The following is a 12302-nucleotide window of genomic DNA, read 5'->3' on the forward strand; positions in this document are numbered from 1 at the left end:
TCTCCAACCACAGCGTCGTATCCCAAACTAGCCATGGTACAGTCTTTGTTTTAGCATTGGGCATCAGTGTTTCGGAGGCCTATAGCACTAAATGGCATGATTCCTTGACTATTCTCGAACGGTTGCTATAACCGAGCTCTATCAGTCTTGAAGTTATAGGCTATCTCTAGAACAAGAAGTTTATCTGGACTTGGGTCATCGAGGAATGAGCATATCGAGAGTAGTACTGCCAACTCAGCCTTAGCAACAGCTTCAACTCATAAGTTAACAAGGGGCATTCGAACCATGTTCAAAATTCAATATCGAACTCCCTTCAGTACCCAAAATATCGAGCGAGATGGCGCCGGTGTGGTCTATGTTAGGGTGATACACGCGCGTCGTAAACTTTGCATGAAGAGGCCGGAATTAGCAATCTTGAGGAATTTGTATACTCAGAAAGAATATACTGTTTGCGTAAGGGTATTCAACGGGGCGTACTTGTTAGCACGGAGCCGTATTGTAGGAAAGTCGCTGCTCACAGGTCCCAAAATGCTGCCTCGCCAATTGAGCTATACAATGTCAGGACGCGCAAGTCAGAAGTCGGAAGAGAAATACCATGTCTTCTCTAATAGTTCCCATCGAAATGAACGAGGATGCACCGTCCTGTGTCATGTCTCTCAGCTGTCTCTTTAGGTTGTGCAGGGTTATACCTTATGTCCAATCCGTATTTGTTCCGCCAGTCGTCGTCCAAATGTGCCCAGGAAGTATGGGAGAGCTTTGTCGTGTTTCGCAACTAAACCCAAAGTTGAAAGAGTGGTAAGTGACGGAAATCTCTCTGGTTCAGCATCGTTCGAGTTTGGGTCGATAACGCCGGACGCCGATAGTCGGGAGAGGGTTTGAGCGGAGAGACCGGACAATGTACGAGATATGCTTGTCGAGATTATACTAGTGGTGTCAGCCTCTCGGCCTTGGCCCTTGCCATAAACTCGGGTACCAGCCAAAGCGAATTCCAAAAACTTTTGAACCGATGAATCTGTATTCTGTACTGATTTATCGACTTGGCTCGTTGGCGGAAGTGTCGGTGCACCCGTCGACATAACGCCCCTTGTGATGGTGGAATCCACTCCCGAGGCATCACTTTCATCATCTTCAGTTGCAAGTCACAGGTTTTCTAGCCGTGCCGACAATCCGCGTCATCGTCTACTTGCTGCTTTAATATGGGTTCCTGAGCCGCATTTTGCGTTGCTTCGGCATATGTGTCACTAGGTACACAACTTGGATTAGAAAATCATCACAAATAATAACTATTACTTACCACTGATTTACCCGAAGCAACAGCGACAGAGATGGCTCATACTCTTGTAGTTGATTGACGAGTCGTTGAGATGCAGGCTGGCGTCTCATCCAACTCAGCCGACGCCAACCCGGCAGCCAGCTTTAGGTAGTGAGGGGTTGCAAATTCGTCTCGAGCTCAGAAAAGACCCAGACCGTCTGGGTGAGAATAATGCCGATATTTTCTATCTGGATAACGGTCGTTTGCCGTGATGACACAAGATGAATTTGTCAAGAAAGCCTTGTAATGCCTGGAGGACAACCCGGATGTTGCACACCTGGCTGAGAATGGCTGAAATGCACTCGGGGGCATCGACGATATGGCTGAGAAAGTCATAAGAGGGTCCACCATTAGGCGTTCATGCCGGGTAACGGGCAGAATAAAGGCACGCGAATATGACATAGGCAGTAGTCCGGTCCAGGCTTACTATTTACAGGAACGCCGGGTGCACTTACGACTCAACTCAGCCTGAAATCATCGGAGTCATATGATATAGAAATAGGAGCCAGTCCCAATCCTCCTCTGTGAAGCGACTAAAATAAGCGGCATGACCTGGCAGTGTTATTATTCCAAGAAATTGTAACTAAAGCGATTGAAAGAATAAAGGGGATAAACATATGGAACCTGTGAGCTCCGAGGAGGGATCAGTTAGTTTGCTCAGCGAATCAACGTCCCTAGATTAGCATAAGCACTTCCAGTAACCTACCCGTACACTACTAAAATTGCCGTGTAAGAGAGTCGAAATGGATCTGCTGACAACGCACCCCAACTCCCTTTGAAGCGCTAAAATTGCAGTGAGGGGGAAGGGGGTCCACATATTTGCCTCGATGGTGTGGTTCTGCACTAGATTTATAGCACTTCCGTAGCCACCGAATTTAAATGGGCAATGATGCACAGCCCACAAGATTGAAAAGGTTGATTCCGGTCATATTCGCATAAAGCCTCTACTAAGAACTTCTCGTAGGTTGAAATTCAGCTGAAGAGCCCTCTCTCTATTGGCAACTATATTAGTAGTACATGCATGCGTAAAGGGTTGCATGTCCAGGATCCACCCTCTCTTGATAACAGCAGCGTCAGCAGGATAATTATGTACGAGCGGGTTAAGTAACGCATCACCGTTCCAATCCTTGCGCCGTACCTCAATGTGCTATTCTTGACCTGGCGGAACATCACCGCTGTGATGATACTCAACTCCCTTTGCAGCTCTAAAATTGCAGCAAAACGACATCCAGCTAGCAGTAATTTGGTATAGCTTACTATTCACAGGAATGCCGCATGCACACCCTCAGTTATTTCTGCGGACACGCTCCGCGCCTACCCTAGACCTCATGTCCAGGATAAGACACATGCGCTGCACGAGGCAACTCCGTGTTCCAGGTGGGAAACGCTCAAGTCTATCACAATAAAACACCTTCTGTGGCAAAGAAAATAAATGAAGAAAGGGTTGTATAATTTCATTGGATCTGGTATGCCATGTGGTCTGTCCTGCAGTGTCCCACCTTCATTCAGCAGCTCTACTTCTCCTCGCTGCTCTCAGTTATCCCGGTCTGGGTCATTTTATCCCCCGCACCGAATTTAGTAGGTGGAAACTTAGCACGTCAATCTACGACAGGGTCAACAGCAAATCCCGAATGCCAAGGCCGAGTATTACACCATGTCCCAGGGGTGCCTAGAGAGAGCAAATATCTAGGGGTGGGCACGACTGGGATGGATCTGGATGGCCTGTTGATCTCACCTCAAGAATGATATACTGTATATACGGACTGGCCTTGGTAGAGGTGTTGCCGCTCTTGGTATAAAGCATCCAATTCCAGTACTCCAGTCGAAAGCGTATCGCTCGTGCCGGTACCGATCACATCCGTCCGACGATCCTTACTATCCCGGCCGCAATGGATCTCCACCTGACGTCGATGAGGAACGCCCTGCTTTGCGTACAGGATTCCTCGGCGTCATCCTTGGCTGCGACGCCCGCTCCAACCAGCCAACAGCGGCACGTCTCTCGTCAGACAGCAAGGTGGGAATCCTCCTGGAGCGACGCCCAATGCACTGCCTCAAAGATGCCATCATGCAGCCACTGGGCTCATTGTGGGGCTTGTCCAGGTCATCCATCACCAAGCGGCACATGGGACCCGAAAAGGCTAGTGTAAATCAGTTTGAGACAGGGGAGTGAAGCAGATCGGCTGCGCCTTGCCGTACGGCATATGGTCATCGAACCATCAATTGTCGTCTATAAAGACGCAGGAAAACCTGGCATTTTGTATCCAGACCCGAGCAAGATAATCGCCAGAAAATACAAACATCAACCGCACATCTACAATACAATTACATACATTCACATACATTCACCATGGAGTCAGTATCTCAGCCACCCCGATCGCAAGACGACGCACAATCCAATCCCGTTTTCAACATCGACTTCTCATGGAAGAAGTCTCGAAGTCTCGTCACCGAGCAGGGTAGATCTTCTGAACCTGCCTATATCATCGACTTCAAGGCCCTGTCGTCCCCACACATTATATTCCGATCTGCCCCCGATGAACGCATTATCGGGACTGGCACGATTCATGCCGTTTCCATCAACGCCAACTACGAAATCCACGGCCGGAAAGGCCAACTGAAAGCCCTCAAGCGTCTCGCAACTGAGTACACCTACCTTTCATTGGCCTTCTCCGACGACGGAACCCAAGAAGCAATGAGGTGGACCGCCAACTGTGCGCTCAAGACCTGGGACTTTATCTGCCTTGACGAACAGCAGATGCCCGTGGCAAAATTCTCCGTGAACACGTTCGCTGCGAAGAAATATGTCAACATTGAATTCATCGGGCCGAAAGCAACCTCGCAGGATGCTCAAGAGGAGATTCTGGTAACGGGTATGACCCTATACCAGTGCATGTTGCTCCGCTGTAACAACATGTTTTCCTTAATCGGGGCTGCTATTGCAAACCCAGGCCCCCTGGAAAAAGATGTCGGTGTGGCGGCAAAGGTCCAGTAGCTAGTGACTGAGAGGAAGACCATGTCGAGGCAGTGGCATGGTAAGGAGCTATGGAGATGAGCTGTTGGAGCAGATGGTATGATTACTGTGTTTTAGAAATAGGTCTGGACTGTTGTGGCGTCGTCGATGGAAGTTGGCACTGGAGCGTCAAGGGGAATCAAATCAATGAGAAACTATCACTTCAAGTTTACCCGGCAGACTTCTCTCGAGCATCGTGAAACTATGTACTGATTACTTGCGCGCTGTGCGTGGCTGAGTGAGCTGTTGGATCAGTAGCCCTCGTTTCGTGAAACGTTGGCAATATGCCCTCGCCAGAGATCCCTTTTGCACAATGTCATCTCAACACTCCCAGTAGCTACTAGCGCACTGTGTCGCCCCACTCTGCGGTCATACAATTGGGCAAGTAAAACGAAAGACTTCGATTTCAGAGCTTTGCTGAGCCAAGATTGTACCATCAGCCCTTCCCTGTCCCTTGCACCAAGCCTGGTGGGAGAGGATATTTTGATCCTTTAACAAAGATTGACTGAGAATCTAAAATTTTAATCCTGCAGGGCATTTCCACACTGATGATTGCCCCCACGAGCGCCTACTTGTGGGATGGGCACCTACCACCCCGGACATGTATGATTCTGATGATAATGAACTATTCCTCTTCCAGCAGTCCGACTATTTCCCTCGCCAAATCCTTTTAAATTTGCCGACATATTATGCCACTCTATTCCGGCTGGCCCCCTCTCATATTTGTCCCATACATACCAAAGGCAGATGGCTGTCCTTCGGCCCAACTTGTTAAAATTCCAGCCATGTCGGGAACGCCCCAGTCGGAGAATTGATCAGCCGACGTGTCCATCTCCGGAAAGTCCTGCAGTGACTCGGGCCAGATAATCGGAATCTGGTCCATGGCGTCTTAAAGATGCAACGAGTCGGTCTGCTGGTCGTATAGCCCCACGCAAGAGCTTTGTTCCTCCACCATCCGTCCCGCTATCCGCGCAAAGGTAGCGCAGATTAGATAGAGCCGTTCGGAGCTGCTCGACGCTCCCCTAACTTTCCGAAGGGTTTCGACGACCTCGTCTAGTAGTTGCACATCTTCCAGGCTGGTTGCTGCAATGGCATGGAGGAAAATCACAAGAAATGGGTTGAAGGAAGAATTGTGAAGGACCCTAGAAATATAAGTCAATGCCATATCAATTTGAAGAGCAAAGTGTACTCACCAATCGGCAAAATCTTTGTCTGAGACTATCTCGATCATTTGATAGCCGGAAAAGCAACGAAGATGGCTTTGCAAGCTCGAGCGCGCGGCTTGAAAACAGGCGGAGCTGATTTCTGCTCCTACCCCAGAAGTCGTCGACGCTCGTAACAGAGATGTCAACGTGGAGTAGTACATTATGTCCCAATGGTGCCTAGACAGTGCAAATATTTCGGGGTGCTTGACCCGACTAGGATCAATCTGAACGGACTGTTAATCCCTTCTCAATCTGACAGCATGTGTGGACTGGATCTGTCACTTACCTGCTCCAAGTTGGTGCGCCACTGCTGCAGGGCGACGCTCAGTTCGTTGATATGATGTTCCCGGGTTGCAGTGGATGTTTTCAACGCTGCAGCCGAGTATTGCGTTTCGTAAATTCGGCCTTGTTCTTTGGCTAGCAGGATAGCCATCAGATACCATCTATCCCACGGCAGCTGACCAGGATCTGTCGATAGAGATGGGTACTGTACATCAATCTCAGAGTCTTGGATATTAGAGGCGCGACCTAGAAGCAAGAACATATTCTTGTCGAATATGTACAAAGACCAGAAGATGCGATGCTTTTGCTCAGCGATTCGGCGTGTGTCGCTGCGATACGTCATCTCGCGATGGTATCCTAGCATTTGACAATGGCTGGCTGCTGTTGCAATGAGAGTGCAGCATAGTTGAGGCTTGCACTCACTCTGCGCCTTGATTACCTAAATGACAATTGAGATGGTTGGGAGGAACTCTTGGTGGATAAACGTTCCACTTACCCCCAATGTCAATGCCAGCACGTTGTCGAAAGTAGGCACAGCCAGAACATCATACGTTTCGATACCAAGATTGAAGTTGCGATCGCACTTGGCGAGAAATGCTTTGAGATCGTACTGTTTACCCAACGGGTCCTGCGTTGCGAGATATTCCTTCAGGACACAATACAGTATTCCGTTCATGCTGGTGAGCTGGCCTAGAGATACCGGGTCTGTCGGGAAAAAGACTGCTTGGCAGAGATTCTCGATGAGAGATGTGTCATTGACTGTGTACCCGGAGAAGAATATCGGTGGGTTGGCTGCCAAGGTTAGTAATCTGGTTCAAGAAAGACTGCTCTCATCACATCTCGAGTAGTGGATGAACGGGATCAATACATACCCTTCATCCTCCGCACAACAGAGAGAACAAGTGCAACAGGTAACGGCTCGAGAGTTGGTAGGGGGCGAGAATCGGTATTGAACGAGAACTGATGGTTTTCCAGAGCCGGCAAGGCCGAAGACGGCTGAAGCAGAGCATCTAGGTCACTGAGAGACGCGCCAACACTCGATGCTGCTCCGGAAATATTGGATCCAACTGTTCGCTGGGCAACCTCGATGGCTTCGACGGAATGGTTCGTAAAGGAGGAACTGCCTTCGTATAGACTTCCAGGACTGTCTTTGAGCAGATGTGACACGGGAGTTTCGTTTTCCGTCCTGCCAGTGTGGGCCACCGACGGGGCTCTGGGAGCCTCAGATTCGATGCCATGACCGGAGAGCTGGTTCTCCACCTTGGACAATCGCTCTTCCAGTCGCTCGACATAGTCTTCCCTTTTCAACAATTAGCTTCATCCGGGATGAATCCACTAGACCTGATCCTACAATTGAGCTACTCGGTCGACTTTCGGACGGCTTTCTGTCTCCACAGGAGGTTGCTGGCAGGTGATACCAGATGCTTTACAATTCGAACAAGGATTAGACCGATCGCATCGAGTCTGGTGTCAGAAGACATTAGCCATACGTCATAACAAAATCCCACGTCTATCATACCTTGCGTATTTTGCATCCTTCACACTGCAGAGCCGTTAGCGGGGATACGTGGTGGGGACGTCATGGACATACCGCGCGGGGAAGTAAAGAAAGCCGCTGCCGCTGTGCTCGGATCGTCTCTCCTCCATGCACGCTGGCCATGATGTCTAGACTGATTCAGCAGCTCTGCGTGTCTGGCGTTGACGGACGGAGCTGTCGAAAGGGGACACGACGACGTTCGGGGGCGAGGATTGACTCGCCTCGGGCCCACGGGACCACGGGCCCGCGGTTTCCGGCTCCCCGAGACAGATTAGTGGGGATATGAGGTCGATCTTTGGACGGTTATTGGATATTCTTCGTAGTGTTTGTGCGATCCGCGGGCCCTCGGAATCCAATCTTCATGCAGGGTCCTCAATATGTGTCACCGTGGAAGGCAGCTTCATGCTCACCGTATTGGGACAAACAATATAAACCCAAGTCTTGACGACTCTTGAAGAGTAAACATCGCTCTCATCTCACTCATTGAATACCAAAGCAACAGCATAAACTCCACCATGTCCGACACCATGAACGTTGAGCGGTTGACGCCACTGGATATGATCATGCCCAGGACTTACATCGGCGCACTCTTGACATTCTCAACGACAGAACCAATCTCATCAATCTCTCCAAACTTCCAACGTGGTCTGGACGGCCTTCTCAAGCAATTGCCATGGCTATCTGGTCAGGTTTTCCCAACAACACCCGCCGCAGGGGAAGCACCCGGTCTTGAGATCCGATGGGACGTAAATGCCCCTGCCCCTACAATTGTCGACAAGGGTTCAATTAAAGAAGCATTCGAGACCCTGTCTGCTCAGGGAATGCCTCCTTCAGCTATCCCTGCAGATGTCTGGCCCGTACCTGCCATGATCGACGAGGATCTCTTTGCCAAAGGAGCGCCTGTTTTTGGTGCAAGTCTCTTCCGCTTCGCCGACAACCGCGGTGTCGGACTCTGCATTAGCATCCATCACAACACGGTTGATGCGGCAGGGTTTACCGAGATCGTGAGGCTTTGGGCTCAGAGCATTGCAGGATCTGTATCGTCGTCCTCCATTCTGGGCCTGGGTCGAATCAGCCAACTCTCGGGAGCACTCTCGTCTGACCTCAGTGCCGTCTCTTCCCAGTCAATTGACAGCCTCTTTGCCTCGCACCCAGAGTACTCTAAAGCACCTCCAGCATTCCCCTCGGAATTCCCGTCTTGCACTTCCAAAGTGCTCTCCATTCCAACGACGCACATCAACGCGACCAAGCAGCTCCTGAGCAAATGCATGCCGAAGGCACCTACTACAAACACGGTAGTGTCTGCGCTTGTTTGGTCCGCCATTACTCGTGCCCGTTTGCAACGCAACCCTGGTCTTGCAGATGAGACTAGTCGACTGGCGATGGCGGTAAATGGTCGACGACGCATTGGCGAGGAGTTTTCGTCTCCTGAAACTCCGTACATCGCAAATAACATCCTCTATTCTCTCGCAAAGCTTTCGGTCGAAGACTTGAAGGCATCTGGCGGAGACAATGCGGAGCAGCTCTCCAAGCTCTGTGACATCATTGCTCAATCTCAATCCTCCACTCTCGTCAACTCTCGCCACATTGCCGAAGTCTACAGCATGGCAAACGGCATGGAGGATTACAGGACCATGTTTGTCGGCTGGGACCTGTTTGGCTCGCGCGATCTTACCATCACCAGCTGGGCCGATCTTGATTTGTATGAGATGAGCTTTGGTTCCGAGCTTGGAAGTCCCGATTTCATTCGGCCTCCTTATTCAGAGGCCGACGGTGTCGGTATGGTCCTGCCTAGAAAGAAAGTAGTTGCTGGTGCGGGCGCATCTGATGAAGTGGTCGAAGTCATGGTTATGCTACGCAGAGACGATATGGAGGTTCTGGAGAAGCATGGCATGTGGAAGGCTTAGGCCAATTCGTGGCAGGAGTTGAAGGCTTGCCAATTCTCTATAACATGCCTCTCACTCCATTCTTGCTTCGCTCTCTATTTGCAGCTACAGGCCAGCTGTATTCGCGGGGCTTGGGCATACACATTGATAAAATAAGGCAAAACGGATCCGCACATAGAATTATAGTGGTTGATTTCGGTATAGATTGTTGAATAAAAAATTACATCTGCCCTTACCACCGTCGCTTTTCTCATCTTCACCATTCTTTGATGCAGGCCAACACGTGTTTCCACCAACTAGAGAAAGAAAAATACACCAACGCAACGCCACTATTGAGTCTTGCCACTATCAACTCCGTGGCGGCTGCTGTTGCTCGAGGAACCTGGAACAGTCTCGGCCACAATAGTCTCCGCCTGAGCACGGCGCTTCTCAAACTCCTCGGAGACTTCCCAATCGCCGATGTTCTCCTCAAAGAACTGGTCCATGTCCAGGCCGCGCTCCTCCACCTCGTCAGAGACGCGGAGATGAAGACCCGGGATGTACTTCAGGATAAGAAGCAGGGCCAAGGAAACCACAAACGAGTAAGAGGAGATGGCAGTAATCTCGGCGAACTGTCTGCCAATTTGGACACCGACACCATCAATGCCGCCAGAGGCGATGGTAGCGCCATCAAGGGCGGAGATGGACTTCGTAGCAAAGATACCGGTAAGGAAAGATCCGGTCATACCTCCGATGCCATGGAGCTTGAAGACATCCATTCCCTCGTCGATGTGCAGCCACTCGTTGACGTCGTCACAGAGGGCGCAAACGACGGCGGTGAGGAAACCGATGACAGCGGCCAACCAAGGGCTAACGTAACCGGCAGCAGGAGTAATACCCACAAGTCCAGCGATGACACCCTCACAGGCACCAACAACACGGAAGCGACCCTTGTACTTGATGTAGTCGACGAGCACCCAGCCGATGGCACCAGTCGAGGCAGCCGTATTGGTGTTGAAAGCGGCCAGCATGGCACGGATGCTGCCGTTCAGCGCAGAACCGCCGTTGAAGCCGAACCATCCGAAGTAGATGAGAACGGTGCCCAAGAAGACAAGAGTAATGTTGTGCGGCTTTCCGTGGGCCTTGTCACCCTCGGTCTTCTTGCGCTTTCCCAGTGCGAGGGCATAGGCAAGGGCAGCCCAACCAGACGCGATGTGGACGGGACCACCACCAGCGAAGTCAAGAGAAGGGAGCTGCGAGAGATTAACACCGGCTTATGAGTACAGGGCATTCGCGGATGATGACTTACAGTGTACAGCCAGCCATTCGGGTTCCATGTCCAGCAAGCAATGGGGCAGTAGACAAGAGTGGCCCAGAAGAAGCCGAAAATGAGAGACGGAACGATTCGTCCACGCTCAAATGCACCTCCAACAACGATCTGAACAGTGCAAGCACAGAAGAGGAGTTGGTAGAGACAGAAGACAATCTCGGGAATGTTGGGGTTGCCGACCGAAGGCGCCGCCATGACATCCTTCATGCCAAAGTTGGCGAGGTCACCAATGAAGGGCCCGGCAGTGCGGCTGTAAGCCAGCGAGTATCCCCAAAACATCCATTGGAATGTGGTGACGGCGCCAATCAGGATGGACTGGAAGATCAAGGCGAGGGCGGACTTTCTACGGGCGAGGCCGCTGTAGAGCAGACCAAGGCCGGGGATGATCAGGTAGACAATGAAGCCGCAGAAGGCGATGTATGTGTAGTTGAATTGGACGCCTTCGTACTGGGCGTTGACGTCCACCTCGAGCGGATTGCCTCCATTGGGCTGGGACTCATTGTAGACGGGCTATGGCGAGAAATACGTGAGCAAAATTCCAAGACATAGCTTCCAAGAAAAGCCAAGGCGCGATCACTTACTGCAGACATGTTAGCGAGTCCTTGGCAGTGCCAAGAGGGATATCCTGCGCAGAACGGGCGTTGGTCTCACTCCGCCAAGAATTTGCGAGAGAGAGGTGCAGCCAAGTCTGGGGAAGGGGATAGGGGCTTTAAGATAGCCAGTGTCTTAGGTTTCGACTGCCCAGCGGGTTACCAGGGTCCCAATGAAGATAACCCAGATGCTTATCAAGCGTTGATACAGTAGCCTGCCGCTGGACTCATGTTAAATGGCGATAAGCACCCGCCCACCCGGTAGTGTGCCATATACCATCCTAGCGGGAGATTCGATGTGTGGCTGCGCCGTAAGATGGTGGCCCTTATCAGAGATGCATATCTTGTCTGACATGTAATATCCAAGATCTCGTTTACGACGGCGGGACGGAGAGTGGTCCGGGGAATCTCCCCAGTTCCCCATAGTCGCTACAACTTGCGAACCTGGAGATCAACGTCAATGATTGGAGAAACACACGGCACCTCTTCCCCGAGGTGGATCAGATTACGAGGACATCCAGATGCTCGCGATAGCACAAAATGCACAACCCACGTCTTGTGCGTGAACCCCCAAGTTGATGCCATGCTAATTTAAGCTTAACCAGCCATTATCAGTCCACGTGCCAGACGGCTAGCTGCTCATTGCAGCGAAATGGTTATAATTCCCAGTTTGGATGTGCTTATCAGCCATCGGGACAATGTGCCTAATTCGGTATAGGCCATGATTCGATATTTGTAACGTCATTACATGCTTGCTTATCGGGTGGTTAGTCAGGTCCTGATAACGAATCCCGAATAATGGCCGAAAATTGCTAAGATAAGAGAGGGGCGACGATAATCACGGCGAGATGGAATACTGCCAGTGCCACTTGAAGACTTGATTATGGAAGCTCTCAATTCACGTCCTCGACGAAAACAATGCCTACTTTCCTGTGAGGGTCAAACCAACCACCCGATTGCCGAACAGTGATCGGCATAATGACTTCCTTTTCCGGTGTCTCAATTGCTGGAATTCGGCATCCCTTCAGATGCACAGTGACCGTTTGACCTTGTGGGTGCAAGTACCCTACACCGACAATATGACGTCCAAGTAGAACAAAAGCCATCGATCAAAGAGTACGGGGTTTGTCCAATGAATCAAACACTACATGGAAGAGGAGAGGAATATTGT

At 50.7% G+C, this 12302-nt stretch overlaps 5 protein-coding genes across 5 annotated transcripts; 2 read left to right on the top strand and 3 right to left on the bottom strand.

Moving 5' to 3' along the window:
- Nucleotides 1-125: 125 nt before the first annotated feature.
- Nucleotides 126-405, bottom strand: BGZ61DRAFT_362523 (putative ubiquitin-conjugating enzyme E2-16 kDa; the record flags this gene model as incomplete). The annotated part of the gene is made up of 2 exons (XM_046241371.1): nt 126-226; nt 285-405. Coding segments are annotated over 2 exons (222 nt in total), but the record flags the coding sequence as incomplete, so codon positions are not given.
- Nucleotides 406-3550: 3145 nt separating this feature from the next.
- BGZ61DRAFT_459240 (uncharacterized protein) lies at nt 3551-4541 on the top strand. The gene has a single exon (XM_046246877.1). It carries the CDS (start codon nt 3660-3662, stop codon nt 4302-4304), a length of 645 nt encoding a protein of 214 aa, XP_046099378.1. The 5' UTR covers nt 3551-3659; the 3' UTR covers nt 4305-4541.
- A 478-nt stretch (nt 4542-5019) lies between these two features.
- On the bottom strand, nt 5020-7504 carry BGZ61DRAFT_508933 (uncharacterized protein; the record flags this gene model as incomplete). The annotated part of the gene is made up of 9 exons (XM_046251981.1): nt 7401-7504; nt 7329-7352; nt 7161-7273; nt 6682-7109; nt 6306-6601; nt 5814-6248; nt 5516-5751; nt 5254-5464; nt 5020-5196 (listed from the first exon to the last, which is right to left on the bottom strand). The coding sequence occupies exons 1-9, from the start codon at nt 7467-7469 to the stop codon at nt 5020-5022; spliced, it is 1989 nt and encodes a 662-aa protein (XP_046099379.1). The 5' UTR covers nt 7470-7504.
- Nucleotides 7505-7861: 357 nt separating this feature from the next.
- On the top strand, nt 7862-9253 carry BGZ61DRAFT_428239 (uncharacterized protein; the record flags this gene model as incomplete). The annotated part of the gene is made up of 2 exons (XM_046243740.1): nt 7862-8502; nt 8608-9253. 2 exons carry the CDS (start codon nt 7862-7864, stop codon nt 9251-9253), a joined length of 1287 nt encoding a protein of 428 aa, XP_046099380.1.
- Nucleotides 9254-9561: 308 nt separating this feature from the next.
- On the bottom strand, nt 9562-11131 carry BGZ61DRAFT_537027 (ammonium transporter; the record flags this gene model as incomplete). The annotated part of the gene is made up of 3 exons (XM_046254484.1): nt 9562-10464; nt 10521-11051; nt 11123-11131. The coding sequence occupies 3 exons, from the start codon at nt 11129-11131 to the stop codon at nt 9562-9564; spliced, it is 1443 nt and encodes a 480-aa protein (XP_046099381.1).
- Nucleotides 11132-12302: the final 1171 nt, after the last annotated feature.

Source organism: Ilyonectria robusta (genome assembly GCF_021365365.1).
Source record: "Ilyonectria robusta strain PMI_751 chromosome Unknown BGZ61scaffold_22, whole genome shotgun sequence".
In the NCBI taxonomy this organism is placed as follows: Eukaryota; Fungi; Ascomycota; class Sordariomycetes; order Hypocreales; family Nectriaceae; genus Ilyonectria; species Ilyonectria robusta.

Coding starts and splice junctions, on each gene's coding strand:
- BGZ61DRAFT_459240 (XM_046246877.1), top strand. CDS start 3,660: ATGGAGTCAGTATCTCAGCCACCCCGATCGCAAGACGACGCACAATCC.